Genomic DNA, 18,597 nt, shown 5'->3' with positions numbered 1-18,597 from the left:
AGAGGATAGATATACAGGCTACTTCAGTTAAGGAAAACTGGAAGGTGTTCACAGATGAATTGGTGGTCCTGCTGACCAAAATGGAAAGAAAATATACAGCAATGGCAACCATTCCTCGGCTCTTTAGGCCAGTGTCATGAAGTTATTTCCATAAAAATGCACAGAGTAAATACTTCATGAAGAAGCAGATTACGTGGATTAGTGACAAACACAATGAAAGTTAAACAAGTACAAATGGTTTTGGTCATACTTTAGGTGGCAGGACAGCAAGTTATAATTGTAGATGAACAGAAGTGAGCTTCTATAGCAGGGGTTCCTAATTTGGGGTCTGAGAACTTTTTAAAAAATACATAATTTGATAACTGTATTTCAATATATTTAGTTTCCTTTGTAAAATCTTATATATTCTATTCTGTGCATTTAAAAACATTATTCTGAGAAGGCATCCATGACACAAAACAGGTTAAAAATGTCTGTTCTTTAAGTAACATCAAGAAAATAGATGCAAACCAACTTAGTAAACTCATTTTACCGTGCACATGAAGCAACTCTAGCTAACAGTAACTGGGATATACCAAGGAAAATATTAAGCTAAAAATAATTATAGGGGCGGCTAGTGAATAGAGCACCGGCCCTGGAGTCAGGAAGACCTGAGTTCAAATCCAGCCTCAGACACTTAACACAAAAACTAGCCATATGACCTTGGGCAAGTCACTTAACCCCAATCGCCTTCCAAAAAGCAAAAAATAATAATAATAATAATTATAAACCTAACAATCATATGCTGTATCAAAACAGCAGTTTAAGATTTGAAAAGCATTTGTCAAATTCTCTCATTTGATCCTCACAACAGTCCTTTAAAGAAGGTGCTATTATTATCCCCATTTTACATAGGGGAGAACTGAGGTTGAGAGTTGTTAAATGACTTTTGCCCAGGGTCACACAGATAATAAGCATCTGAGGAGCTTACTAAAAAAGGAGATGTATGCAATAGATTTACAGTTTCATATGCAATCTTTTTTTTGGTCTTCTTTGCATATGAGCGTGTTCATGTTGGATCATGTTCTAGTTCATAATTTTAAAAAATTAAAAATAAGTAAAAAGAATTATAACACTTTGAAGAAATAAACCCTTACTGCAGAACTGCTGCTTCTCCGATGTTTCTTCTCTTTGGGTGATAAGACAAATCCAGTCAATGGAAGATCACAGGACCCTAGATCTTTCCCTTATGGAAATGCAGATGAAAAGAAAAATCACATTCTAAGCAAGAAAAAATAGCAAAATCAAATACTAGGACACACAGAAACTCTCATAGGCTGAAATAAGGCTGGGAATGCCTTTGGTGCTTGTAATGATCAAAACTCTTATTCACTTATGATTTTAAAAATCACAATAATGAAAAAATTATGTTATATGGGATGACTTGCTGGTAGAGGGGAGTAGAAGAGACAGAGGGGGAACTTTAGGTGACACAAAAATAGAGACATCAATAAAAATCATTTTAAAAAGTTGTTTTACATATAGTGTCATTTGATCACTACAACCACCTTAGGGTTAGTGCACATGTGATTTCCCCTATTTTACTGAAAGGGAAACTAAGGCTCTTGGAGGTTACTTGATTTGCCCAAGATCAGAGGTTAGCAAATGGCAGAGCTGAAATCTGTTTCTAACACCAGTGCTTTCTTCACTATACCACATTTCCTCATGGATGAAATTTCCTTACCACACAAGTAAAAAAAAAAATTAACATCTCACAAACCATTTTTGACAGTCTGCCCTCCCATCAAGCAGGTACACTTTAAGAAAAATAAATAAGACCATTCTAAACTATTACTTGTCCTTGGAAAATGTTTTGTTTTGTTTTCCAGATTGAGGGATGTCAGGATAGTCACAATTGCCTATTTCACATTTAACTGTGTGGCTAAGATGCAAGCAACTACAGAGCCTAAGTTGCTTTTGCATGCGAGTGTAACAAACCTGAAATTTCAAAGTAGTTTAGAATTCCCTTAACCAATAAACAATCTCTGTGGATTATCATAGCCAAAGTGAAACGAATAACACGTCTCTGGAGGGCCGTGGAAAACAGGACTAAGCTCAAGCGTCTTACCTGATGGACTTCTGGAATGGGTTTCAGCACTGCTATTCCACTGGGTGAGAGTCAGACCTTCTCCCGCCAGATCCATAAGAACCTGAAGAGTCTGATGGTCCTTCTGGCTAACAGAAAGCGACCGCCTCCTGGGACTAGGCTCTTCTGGAGTTTTAAAATTAAAGCCTTCAGAAGTGGGATCACTGAAGGCAGGTGGTTCTTGCACATCTGGTCTGGATTGACTAAATGCCATTAGTGGCAGCACCGGTCCCTTTCCTGAATTCTAAAATAAACCAAAACCCGATCCAATTACATTATTATATTCATTGATGTTGGATGAGCAGTGACATGGTACATGGTACAAAAGGTAGATATGATAAGTATTACCCTTACTCTACAGATGAAGAAAACTGAGTTGCAAGGAGGTAATTTAATAAAAGAGACTTCATAACTATTACGTGTCAAGGGAAAATGTGAACTCAGTGCCCTTTCCACTATACTACACTACGTCCTCTGACACCAAGAACTAAATGCTTGCATTTCTATAAAGCTTTAAGATTTACCAAATGTTCTGCTCACTACAGCCCTGTGTGCAATGTGATGCAAGTGTTCTTATTTTATGGATGAGGAAATTGAGGCTTGAGAGAGGCTGAATGACTTCCCTATAGTGACACAATAGTGAGCAGAGCCAAGACTAAGGTCTTCAGATTCTAAATCCAGGGATCTTTTCACTGTACTGTAATTTCTTTCTTTCTTTTTTTTTGGAGGGGGGAAAGCATGGAAATTGGGGTTAAGTGACTTGCCCAATGTCACACGGCTAGTAAGTGTTAAGAGTCTGAGGCCAGATTTAAACTCAGGTCCTCCTGACTCCAGGGCCAGTGCTCTATTCACTGTGACACCTAGCATCCCTGTAATTTCTTTTAAGAAGTTAATAAGTGAGAAAAGAAGCTGACTTTTCTGACGTCTCTTATGCTTTAATTCCTACATGTTACTTTTCCTTTTTATCTCCTTTCCTTCAGTGATTAGATTTTAATTACAAAGTATTTTATTCTTAGTCCAACAGGGGCCTAGAATTTAGTAAGCAACAATGCTGATATGTACTAATGCCCTTAGATGGGAGTTTAGTTATAAGGAAAATACCAGAAAGGAACAAAGTTCCCAAACAAATGTAAATGACCACTAGATCATAGGCTCTAAGGGTTGGGAGGACCTTCAGGGAACTCTTGTCCATCTTTCTGATTCCATGAAGGGCTATCCCTGAACCCCTCTATTTGATTCTTAAACTTATACCCAAGAAAGTTCCTAAGAGGAAGATACAGTTAATACACACAGTCGTAGCGATACTGATTTAGAAAATCAAAGGCATGCCTACTTGGGAGAGATTAAATTTAAGGAAGGAGGGAGATGAAATCTCACTTCCTCCCTTCTTTTGGTACTACAAACTATCTACTATAGCTTATTCTGACTGTCATTTCAAAATAAGGTCATTAAAATATCATAAAGCCCTCTCACTTCAGAACCCTAGTATAATGTTATATCTGTGAAATGAACTGGAAGGTCAGCAAACATCTGAGTAAATCCTTGAGCCTCAGTGGTATTATAACTATGAAGTGTCAGTCTGTTTACCATGTTATTTATAATTTTGTTCCTATGGAAACCTATGGGATTGTTTTACCTGGTATCATACACCAATTAATGTCAGGCCAGAGTTACCTATATAATCATATCCAGTTAAATGGGTAGGAGTAAGAATCAGGCTCATCTTGTACATCCTTATCCTATAAAATAAGCACTTTATAGAAAGAAAACCTGATTCCTAAAGTAATTGAGTGCTTTACTTCAACTCACACAGTCAATGGCAGAGCCAGGAGAAGTGCCCTAACCCCCAGTAGAACTCTGGACCCATAAGTTCTACCCCAACACCTCCAGAAGGTGTGGTCATGGGAAAATCTTACCTTCATAGGTTTCCAAGGTAAAATAAGAGGGTCTAATCCTTTAGCATAAAAAGACTCCAGAGGCCAAGCTCCTGTCAAAGAGCTACCCTTCCACAGAATGCCTTGTTTTTCTTCAGGCTGTAACAGACACCAATGTGCCTTGCCCATCTCTTCTTTCAAAATTTTGCTCAATGGAAGTGGTGGAGTGCTGGATAACTCTAATTCTTCTGTGAGTAGAGCAGCAATTCGATCCTGTATCTGTTGAAGGTAAGTCTCTGAATCTTGAACTAACAACTGAGGTGGGGAAACAAATTTCCTCTTACGACTTTTCTTCTCTAAAGATAAAGAGAAAACAATCTGGATCAATAACAGAATGAATCTACTGACATTGAAACCTGTATAGCAATATGTTCTGAATGAACGTGAAATGAGGAAGGACCTAGGATCTCTTATTAGCTCTTGTGAGCTAATGCAGCCCTACTCTCGTGTACCTGCTCCTGGCCTTATGTTGTCTGGAAACATATTTCCAAGATTATCATTTGTCACTGGCTTAGATTGCTCCATCAGAGAATGGGACATTGCCATTGCAACAAGGAGGTCCTCTGACATGGCCTCTGTCTTGGATATCTTCCGTCTTTTCTGTGGTTTCTTTTCATTTGTGGATCCTTTCCTCTTTGACTCACCAGCTGGTTTGCTGAAAACAAAGAGCCATAGAAGAAGAGTTAATAAGGATTAGAGTTTTCCTTGTTTTGATCATTTCATTCTGTATCAATTTATTCAAGTATTTCCAGATTTCTTTGAAATTATCCCTTTCTGCCTGGTTGTTCGTGGTAGGACAAGCTAATATAATAAAAATGAAAATTCTATCTAAATTAATTTATTCAGTACCATACCAATCAAACTACCAAAAAATTATTTTATAGCGCTAGAAAAAATAATAACGAAATTCATCTGGAAGAACAAAAGGTCCAGAATATCAAGGGAATTAATGAAAAGAAATGTAAGGGAAGGTGGCCTAGCCATACCAGATCTTAAATGGTATAAAGAAGCACACATCAAAACTACTTGCTACTGCCTAAGAAACAGAGTGCAAGATCAGTAACATAGGTTAGGTAGTCAATGACTATAGTAATTTACTGTTTGATACACCCAAAGACTCTAGCTTCTGGGATAAGAACTCAACTATTTAACAAAAGCTGCTGGGGAAACTGGAAAATATTACAACAGAAACTAGGCATAGAACATCTTATACCAGATACCAAGATAAAAGTCAAAATGGGTACACGATTTAGATATGAAGGGTGATATTATAAGCAAACTATGAAAGCAAGGAATAGTTTACCTCTCAGATCTATGGAAAGGAGAATTTATCACCAAACAAAAGATTGAGAACATTATGAAATGCAAAATGGATAATTTTGATTACATTAAATTGAAAAGTTTTTGCACAAAAAAGTCCATACAATCAACATTAGAAGGGAAGCAGAAAGCTGGGAAACATTTTTTACAGCCACTGTCTCTGATAAAAGCCTCATTTCTAGAGTGTTAATTTAAATTAATTAAATTAATTTAAATTTAGATTTCCTGCCAAAATCCTGAATTTTTCACCAGGCCAAATAATAACCAAGAAATATGTGATTTCTTTTATTCTAGAACTTCACACAAAAAAAATCACATAGTTCTTGGGATATCCATTTTTTCTTTTGTGCTTGTAGTTCCACAATAATTTTTATACTGTTTGGTGTTTTTTTTTTTTAATTAACACTTTAGCTTTAGTTCCTGAATTAGGGGTTTGTGCCAGGACCAGACTTCAGTCTCTGCTGTACTTCTAGGGGAGTTGGTTGCTCCTGCTTAGTCTTGCCCTTTGTCTCTTGGGTTCCCGTGTCTACCTACACCTCCCTGGATTAAGCCTCCCCGAATCTTTGAGGTTCCAAGGGCTGGATTTTCATTGCCTTCTATAGCATTTTAGCACAAACTGTTAGGAACCTGTGAGTCCCTGGGTCTGGGGCTTCTTATGTTGAGGTGAGGAAAAGAAGGGTGAGCAGATTCACTACTCTGGGACTTTTTGACAATCCTGGAAACCGAAACTTTCTTGGGAACTGTCTACTCGTTTCTTCTGGACACAGAGTCATACAGGCTACACTGGTCTAGTTGATTTGGTGCTTGATTTGCTAGGAGGGGGAGGCAGAGTGATTTTTTTTGTGAAGTCCTAGAATAAAAGAAATCACATATTTCTTGGTTATTATTTGGCCTGGTGAAAAATTCAGGATTTTGGCAGGAAATCTACAATTCAATTAGCTGAAGTAACTTTCCTTGAAGAAATTTCCTAGAAGGAATGAAGCAAGAGATTAAAAAATAAAATAAACCCCACAGCAGGTAGCCCAGCAGCAGTGAAGATCCAGGTTGATGATAACCACCTTACCACTGAGCAGTGACCCTTCCTACTCCCTTGCCCCCAAGCTTCTTCTTTGGGGTCTTGAGTCCCTCTTCCTTCCACCCTCTCCTCATTTTATAAAGGAACAACTCCCCTGTCACATGGGGAGGGGAGGAAGTGAGGGGCTGCATTGCCCTTCCGGCCAGAGACATGCAGCAGTAGCGCTGGCGCCATCTGCAGGGAGAGGGCAGGCCAGCCCCACTCCGGGTTCATGGCCTCTTCCCCACTGTAACGTCTGTTACACACAAACTCTTGTGGGTTCTCACCAAGCTCGAAGAAAATGATCTGAAAGTTCTTTTATGTTTTTATCTTATTTTTTGTATTCTTCCTTTTTAAGCTGGGGTCTCGGATGGGCCAGGCCCCTGGACGAGACACAGCTACCTCCGTTGTCATCTTTTTAATACTAAGAACCAAACAGCTCCAGCCACTGAGCAGCCAGAATGAAATAAAATGCAAAAAAAAAAAAGTTAAAAAAAAGAAAGAAAAGGAAAAAAGGAAAAAGAAAAAACCAAAAGCATTAAAAAAAACTTCATAAAAATTGAAAATAAAAGTTTCCTTGTATTTAAAAAAATTAATTAGTTAAAATAAAATAAAATAAAAACTTTGGAAGAAAGAATTAAAAGGAGAATAAGTAGCTTAGAAGAGAAAGTGGCTCTTCCCCAAGAAAAGGACTCCTTGAAAACCAGAAGAGACCAAACAAAAATCAATTACTCCATGATATAACAAAATGTTAGAACAAAATTAAAAGATTAAAAAAATAAAATAAAATGTAAGATATCTGATATAAAAAAAGACTTAGATAATAGGTCAAGGAGAAAATTTAAGATTCATTAGACTTCTTGAAAACCACTGTTAAAAAAAAAAAGCCTGAGAATCATCTCAAGAAAGTATAGATCAAAAGTGCCTACACCTATTAGAACCTGAGGGCAAAGTAAAGAAAGAAACCACAGATTACTTCCTGAAGGGGTCATCAAAAGGAAAAGTCCCAAGAATATAATTTAGTTATATTAATAGTCAAAATTTAGAGTTCCCACAAAATCTCCACAAAACAAAATTTAGAGTTCAATCCAGAAAGGAGTTCAAGTCCCCAGGATCAAGTCGGGATCACATATGGTTAGGCAGTTTCTTAGAGCCAAAGGAGATCATGGAATATACTAATTCCAAAAGATAAAAGATCTGGCCTTACAATCAAAAATAATTTGCTGTGCAAAACTAAGGATAATCTTAAAGGGGAAAAAATGGACTTTTAACAAAACAGAGGTCTTCTAAGCATTTTCTGATAAAAAAAAAGCAAAGATGAGTAAGAATTTTTAAAAAAAGAAAACAAAACTCCAGAGAAACTAAGAAAGGTAAAGTTAATTGAGCAATTGGAAGGAGGTGTATGATGATGTAAAACTAATATTCTAATAGGGGGATAAGACAAAAGCATCTATCCCTTCAGACCTTAATATCTTCAAAAGGTATTTGAGAGGGAATTAAATAGAAAAATAAAGGGGTAGAATGGTTCTGTTTTGAGTATTTGAAGACAGTAAAAATTGAGGAGGGCAAAGAAGGAATACACTGGAGATGAAAAGAGAGGCAAGGGGATAGAACTTGCTATTTCCCATACTAGTGATGTAAGATAAGAAGAATTCAAATCGGAGGCAAGGCTGAAGAAGCGGGCATGAATCTTACTCTTATCTGACTGAAACAGACAAAAGAAGAAGTGATAACCACAAGATGCAAAGGCATACTTTTGTTTTTCTCATTTCTATCTCTTTGCTAATGGTAGGGAGGGGATGCAAGAGGAGGGAGAGTTTTCAATAGTGATGTCTACAAAAAGAGAGGGTCATTGAAACATTTTTTAAAATGTACAGTTTAGAAGGAAGCACAGATGATTAGGACAGATTCAAAAGTAACAAGAGGAATTACACACTTTTTTTTAAAGCAAGTGATGTGACATGGAGATTCATAGCTAAAAATAGAGTCCTCTTTATGTGTTGTTATATGAACAAAGAAATTCTCTTTTTAGGTGTTTAAGTTCAAAATAAAATATGAAATAAAAAAATAATAAACTTAAATAATTGGATTTAAAGCTTCCAAGCTAGCAGTCCCTATACCTAAACTTAGCAACATGACCAATTGACACAAGTGAGCCAATATATTGGTTTATCTATCAGGTTTTCTTTGATAATTTGGGTTAAAGGAGCATAACTGAGGGATTTTCTGACTGAAGATATTATAATGGACATGTAAGATTAGGAATAGGCTAGTGTAATCCTACTGACTGAATCCAAACTTCACAGAAAAAATCCCCTTAATTAAAGGATTTGTTCTGAAAAACTTGGACTCAATAAAATGGCTGCACCCAAGGACACAGAAGGCCACATATGGCCTTGAGGATGTAAGTTCCCTACCCCCTAACTGGCAGAAGAAATAAATAAATAAAGCAGTAACACTTAGAATTAAGTGTTACTTAATTTTGGGGTATCAAACCCAAACACCACTTTCACTACACTGACTTGGTCATTAGGCATTCTCTATGACTGATGTGAATGTTTCTGGACTCCTCTGTTGGGGTGGGTGAAAAAGTCTCTGGTCTATACTAGAGTCTGGGATAGCTTTCAAAATCCCCTGGACCACCTTGAAAAATCCTGGAGAAGTATTGTGTATGCTAAATCCAATGAAAATCCTCTAAGCCAATCAGAAACTTCCAAGGTAACCTGGAACCTCCCTGCCTGCTTCCAGGTCCTTTATTATCCTCTTGGGATCTACAGAAAGAAACAAATGGGCTGAGAAACTACAACCTATAGGCAAAATAACATCAAATCTACAGTTGTGGAATTCTCCCTCCAAAGTACAGCTACCAGCTAGATGGAGCAGAGGATAAGGTGCTGGGCCTGAAGTCAGGAAGACTCATTCTTCTGAGTTCAAATCTGGCCTCAGACACTTAATTAGCTATATGACCCTGGGCAAGTCACTTAACTTTGTTTGCCTCAGTTCTTCATCTATAAAAAAAGCTGGAGAAGCAAACCACTCTGGTATTTTTCCAAGAAAACTCTAAAAAGGGTCACAAAGAGTCGGACATAACTAAAATGACTGAATTAACAACAAATAACTACTGTACCCTTACTGGAGTACACAAAAAAAGGACATCAAAAGATCCCTTAAGGACATCAAAATTATTATTGTTTTTCATTGATAACGGCGTACTTCACACATATACATTTGCTTTTTTTCCTTCTTGTATTTTAAAAAAAAATAGGACATTTTTATCTATGTGAGACAGTTTAGATGTATTCCTACTACACAAAGGGATGGCTTAGATAAAGTCTCAAAATGTCCAAGATAGGGAGGCCCCTTCAATCTTGTTTCTTTCATCATTTTCTGCTGGTGCTGGTATAAGCCAGACATCACTGCACTCTGCATATTGGTGGATGAGGTAAAAAAAAGTCAAGTGGGGGCGGCTAGGTGGTGCAGTGAATAGAGTACTGGCCCTGGAGTCAGGAGAACCTGAATTCAAATCCAGACTCTGACAGTTAACACTTACTAGCTGTATGACCTTGGGCAAGTCACTTAACCCCAATTGACCTGCTTTCCTCCTCAAAAAATAGAAAGAAAACAACAAAGAAAAAGTCAAGTGCCTTTGGTCCCTTATCCCCTACAACCAATTTCTCCCTGATTTTTGCTTGAGCATTCACAGCAAATTCTCAAATAAAAATGAGCCTAGTAAATTTAGCCACATTAAGCACTGACACCTATTGTTGAACAGAGTACAGTGGGAGAAAAGCTTATCCTATCCTCAGGTTTGGATGGCCCCCACTCCAGAAAACAGAACTTATTTTCCTAATTGTAACCAAATTGCACTATGCTAGCATTAAAGCATTTAATTCATGCAAATATCCTTCTAAATGGTTCCAAAATTCTATTTAAAACTTGAGAGCTTGAGAGCTATTGACACATCTGGTTGCTCTACAATTTTGGCAATTTGCCTAGTATTAATAGATACGAAAGACGGGTTGTTTCTGTTGAAGAGAGACTTTATAGTTAAACAGATTAAACCACAGAACCACATAAATTATTTATTATTTAGAGACAAGGAACTATATGGTTAGAGAGGTTCCCATGAGAATGTTTATCATACCTTTAGTAAGGGCTATCCCTAAACCATTCTATATCGTACCTTTAGTAAGGGCTACCCCTAAACCATTCCAGATAAATGACTATTCTAATTTCAAAGACCTTGAGAGAAGGAAAATCTATAATATGCCACTTGCTTATTATGAATATGACTTATTCATTCCTCAAATCATTTACTCCTCAGTAGGAATTATGTATCAACTTAATACTTTAATAAACGTGGGAAGCCCTAGAGGTCTGATAGGTTTCTCAAAAAATGTTAAGTCTATAAAATAATAAACCACACTTCCAGTTTTAACGAAACAAAGGACAACATCATTGCATTACTGAACTTCTTCACTATTCCTCTGACTCACCTTGATGCTGATGGGAAGCACTCATTGGGCTGAGATGTCTGCAACCTAACCGCCTGGACCAGTTGCTGGGGAGAAACTTCCATCTTGACCGCACACTGTTTCAAATGACTATTTCTGCTCTTTGAAGTAGTAAATGGCTTGCCACAGATTGGGCATTCTGGGATCTTAGGTGCAACAGAGGCAGGTTCCAATGATTTCTCTGACTCATCTAAGCATCTACAGAAAAAAACCAAAATAAAAAATTCCTTTATAACATAGTACATTGTGACAAAGATTTAGATATGCTGTGGGCCAATCAGTCATGAAAACATTTCACAACAAACAGCATATAAACTATGTGCCCAGTTATAAAGAGTCTCTGTACAAGAATTAAGCAATCCCTTAAATCCGGGCTTCTTAAACTTTTTCTACTCATGATACCTTTGTGCCCAAAAAATTTTTACTCAACCCCACATATACAGGTATAAAAAACAGGTATCACAAATCAAACATTTACTGATAATAAATCATAAAGAAATTTTTTTTTTTGCTTTTTGGAGGGCAATTGGGGTTAAGTGACTTGCCCAAGGTCACACAGCTACCTTTTGTGTTAAGTGTCTGAGGCCAGATTTGAACTCAGATCCTCCTGACTCCAGGGCCAGTGCTCTATTCACTGCGCCACCTAGCCACCCCCAAAAAATTTATTTTAAAACAATTCTTTGGTTTACATACAATTTTACCATTTATTAAAGATGAAAGGAAATTTGCATACTAATGAGATGGATATGCTTGTTTATGTTTACATAAAGATTTATATGTTGGTGGAATATTTGATATTGCAGGACATAGAACATCTTCAACGTCTTTCAGAGTTGAGCTATATTTTGATTTTATAACTGTCAATGCTGACAGAACCAAAAATTGTCAAAGCGGAACCAAGGCTGCTTTAGTCTGAGGATGCAACATGGGCAGGCGCTGATAGAAACACCTTGGATTTGTTACGCATTTGATTTTTGAATAAATTTTTCGTTGTTGTGCAGAAACCTTTTACTCTTGCCAATTTTTTCACAACCCCCACAATTGTTTATGGGGTTGTGATCCACAGTTTAAGAAATGCTGCCTTAGACCAAGTAGTACAGACCAAGTATGTGAGGAGGAGGTTGGAGAAAGGAAAGCAAAGTTTCTGTCAGTGATGTTTCCATGAACAAATATCCTTTTCAGCAACAAAGTATAATTGGAATTAATATTGTAAAGCTTCCAAAATTAATATAAGGCAAATAACTCATTTTGATTCCATACAATATTGATGTGGCCATTATACTAGATGGTAACTTAGAGATACAATGTAAGCTGGTCCAACCTGTTAACGTGTTGTTCCCTTCGAGTAGCATTCATGGCTGACAGATCCTTCTGACAAATCTGGCAGAAAAACAAACCCTCCTGCTCCAGATTATGTGAATTCTGGGGGGTCTCCTGAGCAAATTCCTGTTGTAAAGCCAAGGCCAGAGCTGCATCACTCTCTATCACAGAAAGCCCTGGCATGTTTCCTAGGGGGGGGAAAGCACATCTTCTTAAAAGGAAACTTTCTCTCTGGAAATTCACATTTTAAAATCATGGCATAATAATAGCAAGAGGGAACTGGGAAATAATTTAGTCCAACCCTTTCATTTTACAGAGTTTTTAAAAATGTTTTCTTAGGAAAAAAAAGATTTTCTTGGTTGGTCAGGACACACAGACCCAGTCAACCCAGTCTACTGAAGAACATTAGAATCCAACATTAGTGCACTAACTAAATTTCTTATGAGCCAGATAACATACTCTGCAAAATGATAAATGGCTTAATCTTTATCTCAAACAAAAGAGGAAACATACCTCTCTGCTCTCAGTAGAGAAGTATGGTATTACAGATGCAAGATGGATATAATGACATAGATCATTGCGACTTATTAAGGGGGAGGGGTATGTATGCAAGATAAAGATAAATGGTAAAAAAAAAATTAAAGATAAGGAAACAAAAAGGTAAATGGCTCCCTCTCATTTCACATGTTGTCAAATGACAGGTCAATGAGTACCACAAAGTGGAAAAGACTCTTTATACACCAAACTAAGTGACTAGGAAGTTTGGCTATCGAATACTAAGGCTCCAATTTTCCAAGGATTTAGTGAGGGCAAAACACAGGAAAGACAAGTCTAAAGCTCTTGCTTTTTATCTTCCCTGTTTTGGCTTAAAGGTGATCCTTCAGAAACCATACATTTACTGGGCAGCTGATTAGATAGTAGGTGGTAACTTTTCTCCAAATCTATTTTCTTTCCTTGAATCCCAACCACTAATATTATGAAGTGTTTACATCAGTCACAAAGGGCACAACTTTATATCCACTTGGTCCAATGGTGAAGTCCATCCCTTATTTAAAAGACAAATTATGATTGATGTTTAGAGGCCAAGGACATCATCTGCATGAAGGACCAATAAATCCATCCCCACAGATAATGTTAACACTGATTATTGCTATAGATTCAACACTAGGCCAATTATACCATGCCTTTTCCCTTTTTATTCTCTTGACAGAGGGGTGGATTCACACTGCTTAGGATATAAGAAAGAACGGAGATCATCTCAAAGAACCTGAGAAACAATACTAGGAGTTCCACCTTCTATTCCCCAGTTGTAACATCTTGATTCTGTTCAGAAGATACCTTACCATTATTTAGTGCATCCTCCTCCTGACCGGATTTTGGGACATTTCCTTTAAGTACAGCCTCCACTGAACAACCTTCAGAGGCATGTTTCAACTTTTCTGGATCTGTTCTCTTGAACTGCTGCATTTTCTGCAATACCAATTCCACTGCCCGGGGTTTGGAGACACTTGGTAACAAAGCAGTCAAACAGTGTGATGCTGGTTGAGAAGAGTCATCTGGAACTGACAGGGGAAAAATATCTAAAACTATTCGTTTTGTGCAGAGTAATATAATCTGTTCAAAAATATAAGGTAAAGCAGTCTATTCTAAACATGGCCTTCATTGAGTGATTCTTAAGTCTGAACAGGATTTTTTATTGACAAAGGATTTGGAGCTTTCCTCACAGAGACAGTACTGAGAGAGAGGAAAAAATAAAAAGTACACAGCAGAGAACAAAAGGAAACTTAGAAGGACGCACAGAAAATCAGGGTAGCTTTGAAAATGATGTGTAATACTTATTACATAGTTGTTTTTTTTTAAAGTAAGCAGTGTGAAATGGAAATTCATGGTTTTATATTGAATCTTCTTTTATATGTTGTGCTGGGTACATGGAAATGTTCTCTTTTTTGCCTTTCTGCATTTAAGTTCAAAATAAATAAAAACTTTAAAAATATTAAAAAAAAAAAAAAAAGATGAGCAGGAAACTTTCCAAAAAAACCTGGAAAGACTTACATGAACTATTGCAAAGTGAAGTGACCAGAACCAGAAGAACCTTTTACATAGTAACAGTAATGTTATACAACGATCAACTATGAATGATTTAGCTATCCTCAGCAATATGAAGATCCAAGATAATTCTGAAGAAGTTATGATGAAAAATGCTATCCACATCCAGAGGAATAACTGATGGAGTCTATTTCTTTTTTTTTTTAAGCAATTGGGGTTAAGTAACTTGCTCAAGGTTACACAGCCAGTTATTTTGGTGGGTGCTAAGTGTCTGAGGACGGAACCGATCCAATGTCTCCCGACTCCGGGGCCAGCGCTCTTACTCACTGTGCCACCTGGCCGCCCCAACTGATGGAATCTAAATGCAGATCAAAGCATTGTTTTTTACTTTATTGTTTTCATAGGGTTTTTTGGTCTGTTTTCTTTCATAACATAACAAAATATGTTTGCATGACTACAATACATAACTTATATAAAATTGCTTGACTTCTCAATGAGGGAGGAGAGGAAGGAGGGAGAGAATTTGGAACTCAAATTTTTTAAAAAACGAATGTTAACTTTCATTTTTACATGTAATTGGAAAAAATTAAATACTGAAATCAGAGGGAAAGAAAAGAAAACAGGAATTTTAATTTGGTTACCTGTCCAGTTTTTTGGCTGACTTGGTTGTGGCATAAGCTCTTTTTGAGTATCTTCCTCTCTTTTTGAAGTGAAAGCTGCTCTGCTTTCATGGGAAGTGACTTCACATTTTTCTTCATTCCCTGGTGCCAGATCTCTCTTGCCCAGCTCTGTTTTCTTTTCTGCGGAGTCATGGCTGATTTTGGTCTTACTAGGAAGTTTGGTCCTTTTTAATTTGCTTTTTGTTTGAATGCTACTAGCCTCCTTCTGAGTCCTTGTTTCTCCTAGGCCTCCTTTGGCCCCTTTCTTCCTCACCCGTCGCAGAAGTTTGGAGCATATTTCATTAAAATCATCATCCGATTCATCCATCAACAATTTATTTGTTTTTTTTTTAACACATTCAGATTGATATCCAAAGGAGAATCAGTATATACATGAATAGATGAGAATATGAGTAAAATTTTAAATTTATTGTACTTTATTATAAAATTGTAAGTCTATTTATACACAGTATAAATCCAAGACTTGTCTTTGTTTTTGTGCCTCTAATTTTCCCACCAGGACACTTTCACAGTTTAAATACATTTATGTTTTAACAAGAGCAAAATATATTTCTTTGCCCTCCATAATAGTTTAAAACATTTCTCTTCAGTCTGAGCATTAAGTTAAGCACTATCTTTTAGGTTTCCCTCTGGAAGAATTTCTTGTTTTCCAACATGAACTTCTAAAGCAGAGTATGTACCTACTTGAGACTCAGGTGATTATCTAAGATCTCCATGGCAGTGAAATAAGCTTGGTTAATTATGTAGAGTCTTCTTTCAGTATCTGTAGGAAACAAAAAAAAAAATTAAATGAAATTGAGAAATTTTGTCATCTTATACCATTCCTTTCAAACAAGGACTGAAGCTTCAGGGGGAGACTGAGTCTTTATAGAAGCAATATGTCTTTCAAAACACTGAGGTACTGATAAACAGGGGCAGAGTCAAGATGGCAGAATAGAAGCAGGACCTCCCCCCTGCTCTGGCTTCCACCTTCCCCAATCCATGTAAAAAGGGGACTCTAAACAAACTTTGGAGCTGCAGAACCCACAAAATGACACAGAGAAGCTAACCTCCCACTGAGGACAGCCCAGCAGGCCAGCAGGAATCGGCCAGCTCAGTGCTCTGGGAGCCGAGCCCAGCTCCACGAGGCTTTAGCCCCATGAGGCTTTAGCCCCAGGGCCGGCCAGAGGGCCTGCAGATCAGCAGCAGCTGTGGCCATTTCCAGAATTATCAACACATAGATGTGAAGGACAAAGTGAGAGGTCAGTGCAGTCTGGACTTTGGGATCCAGTAAGTGGGAGTGCTTGGCTTTTGCCCCCGGGGCGAGAAGCCACTGAGACACCGGCACAGCCAGCCAGTGCCACATGGCAGCTTCAGCTCCTGGCCTGCAGAGTGTAGGGGGACCAAGCACCAATGAGGGGTAATCGTTCTTGCTTTAACCTGCTTGGATCTGGATTGCAGTCTGGGGTGTGTGTCTAGCTTGCCAGAGCGTGTAGAGACCCCAGAGAGGGGACCCATCTTATACCTCTGGAAGCTGAGAAAACCCTAGCGTTTGGGACAAAAGCTCCCCTGTGTGGTGGCAGAGTCCTACTGTGGCAAAAAGTACAGGGGTCAAGTGACTGAGGGGCGACATGACCAGGCAAAGGAAACAAAGCAGACAGAAGATTCCAACATTAGACTCCTATTTCAGGGACAAAAAGGAACAAAGCATGGAACAGGAGAAATACAGTGAAGTCAGAACTCCTGCACCAAAAGCTTCAAACGAAAATACGAGCTGGTTACAGGCCATAGGGGACCTTAAGAAGCAGATAAGAGAAGTGGAGGAAAAATTGGGAAGAGAAATGAGAATAATGCAAGAAAATTATGAAATGAGAGTCAACAGCCTGACTGAGGAAAATAACACCTTAAAAAACAGACTAATTCAAATGGCAAAAGAGGCTCAAAAAGGCAATGAGGAGAAGAATGCCTTAAAAAGCTAATTTTGCCAGATGGAAAAAGAATCTCAAAAGCTCAATGAGGAGAAGCATTGCTTCAGAATTAGACTGGAGCAATGGAAGCTAATAACTTTATGAGAAATCAAGATGCTGTTAAACAGATCCAAACAAATGAAAGAATAGAAGGCAATGTGAAGTATCTCATGGGAAAAACCACTGACCTGGAAAATAGATCCAGGAGAGATAATTTAAAAATTACTGGACTACCTGAAAGCCAACATCAAAGTAAGAACCTAGAAATCATCCTCCAGGAAGTTCTCAAAGAAAACTGCCCTGATGTTTTAGAACCTGAAGGCAAAATAGAGGTTGAAAGAATCCACCCATCACCTCCTGAAAAAGATCCCAAAAAGAAAACTCCTAGGAATATTATAGCCAGGTTCCAGAATTCCCAGATCAAGGTGAGAATATTAAAAACAGCCAGGAAGAAACAATTTGAATATTGTGGAAACACAATCAGGATAACCCAGGATCTGGCAGCTTCTACACTGAGGGATTGAAGGGCTTGGAATATGATATTCCAGAGGTCAAAGGAGCTGGGATTAAAACCGAGAGTCACCTACCCAGCAAAACTGAGTATCATGTTTCAGGGGAAAATATGGTCATTCAGTGGAATAGAGGACTTTCAAGCATTCTTGTTGAATAGAAAATTTGACATTCAGACACAAGAAGCAAGAGAAGCATGAGAAGGTAAACAGGGAAAAGAAATCATAAGGAACTTATCAAAGTTGAACTATTAACATTCTTACATGGAAAAACAATCGTAACTTATGAAACCTTTCTCAGTAGTTGAAGGGAATAGAAATATATATATGTGTGTGTGTATATATATATATATATATATATATATGTATGTCTATATATGAGGGTATATGGACATATGTTTACAGGTATACATAGAGGGCACAGGACCAATTTAACAGGAAGGGATGATACTTAAAAGGTGAAATTAAGAGGTGAGAGGGGAATATAATGAGAGGAGATGGGGAGAGACAGAATGGGGTAAACTATCTCATATAGAAGAGGCAAGGGAAAATGGTCACAATGGAGGGGAAGAATGGGAAGGCAAAAGGGAATGGATCAACCTTATTCCCATTGAATTTGGCTCAGAGAGGGAATGAAATACACACTAAATAGGGTATCTCACCCTCCAGGAGAGTAGGGGGGAAGGGGATGAGAGGGGGAATGATGGAAGGGAGGGCAGGCTGGGGGGGAGGGAATGGAAGCACCCACTTTTGAAAAGGGACAGGATCAAAGTAGAGAACAGAACAAGTGGGAGGTGGGATAGGAGGGAGGGAAATATAGTCAGTCTTTTACAATATATCTACTATGTTATTGTTTTGCATTAGCCACACATGTACAACCTATACTGAACTGCTTATCTTCCCAGTAAGGGTGGGTGACAAGGGAGGAAGGGAATGAATCTGGAATTCGAAGTTTTAAAATCAAATGTTTAAATATATATACTAGGGGCGGCCAGGTGGCTCAGCGAGTAAGAGCCCTGGCTCCACTGTTGGGATGACCTGGAGATCGAATCCTGGGCTCAGACACTCAGCACCACACCCAGAAATAACTGGCCGTGTAACCTTGAGCAAGTTACTTAACCCCGATTGCTTAAAAAAAAAAAAAAAAAA

At 37.9% G+C, this 18,597-nt stretch overlaps 1 protein-coding gene across 2 annotated transcripts in view; it reads right to left on the bottom strand.

Annotated features, from left to right (window-relative positions):
• SLX4 (SLX4 structure-specific endonuclease subunit) overlaps nucleotides 1-18,597 on the bottom strand; it is a 57,893-nt gene that overhangs the window by 34,440 nt on the left and 4,856 nt on the right. For both annotated transcript variants that reach the window (XM_069106629.1, XM_069106640.1), the window contains exons 2-9: nucleotides 14,955-15,756; nucleotides 13,611-13,829; nucleotides 12,269-12,455; nucleotides 10,930-11,145; nucleotides 4,512-4,714; nucleotides 4,042-4,355; nucleotides 2,108-2,369; nucleotides 1,137-1,225 (exon numbers count right to left, since the gene is read on the bottom strand). In XM_069106629.1, the coding sequence (XP_068962730.1) occupies nucleotides 1,137-1,225; nucleotides 2,108-2,369; nucleotides 4,042-4,355; nucleotides 4,512-4,714; nucleotides 10,930-11,145; nucleotides 12,269-12,455; nucleotides 13,611-13,829; nucleotides 14,955-15,300 (1,836 nt within the window). In that variant the 5' untranslated portion in view covers nucleotides 15,301-15,756. The remainder of the gene's footprint in view (nucleotides 1-1,136; nucleotides 1,226-2,107; nucleotides 2,370-4,041; nucleotides 4,356-4,511; nucleotides 4,715-10,929; nucleotides 11,146-12,268; nucleotides 12,456-13,610; nucleotides 13,830-14,954; nucleotides 15,757-18,597) is intronic.

Source organism: Petaurus breviceps, unplaced genomic scaffold (assembly GCF_028583685.1).
Source record: "Petaurus breviceps papuanus isolate PSGF00001 unplaced genomic scaffold, PetGlider_PUasm1.0 138, whole genome shotgun sequence".
Taxonomy (NCBI): domain Eukaryota; kingdom Metazoa; phylum Chordata; class Mammalia; order Diprotodontia; family Petauridae; genus Petaurus; species Petaurus breviceps.
Note: the sequence above shows the minus strand (reverse complement) of the source record. Positions and strands in the feature narration are given on the sequence as shown.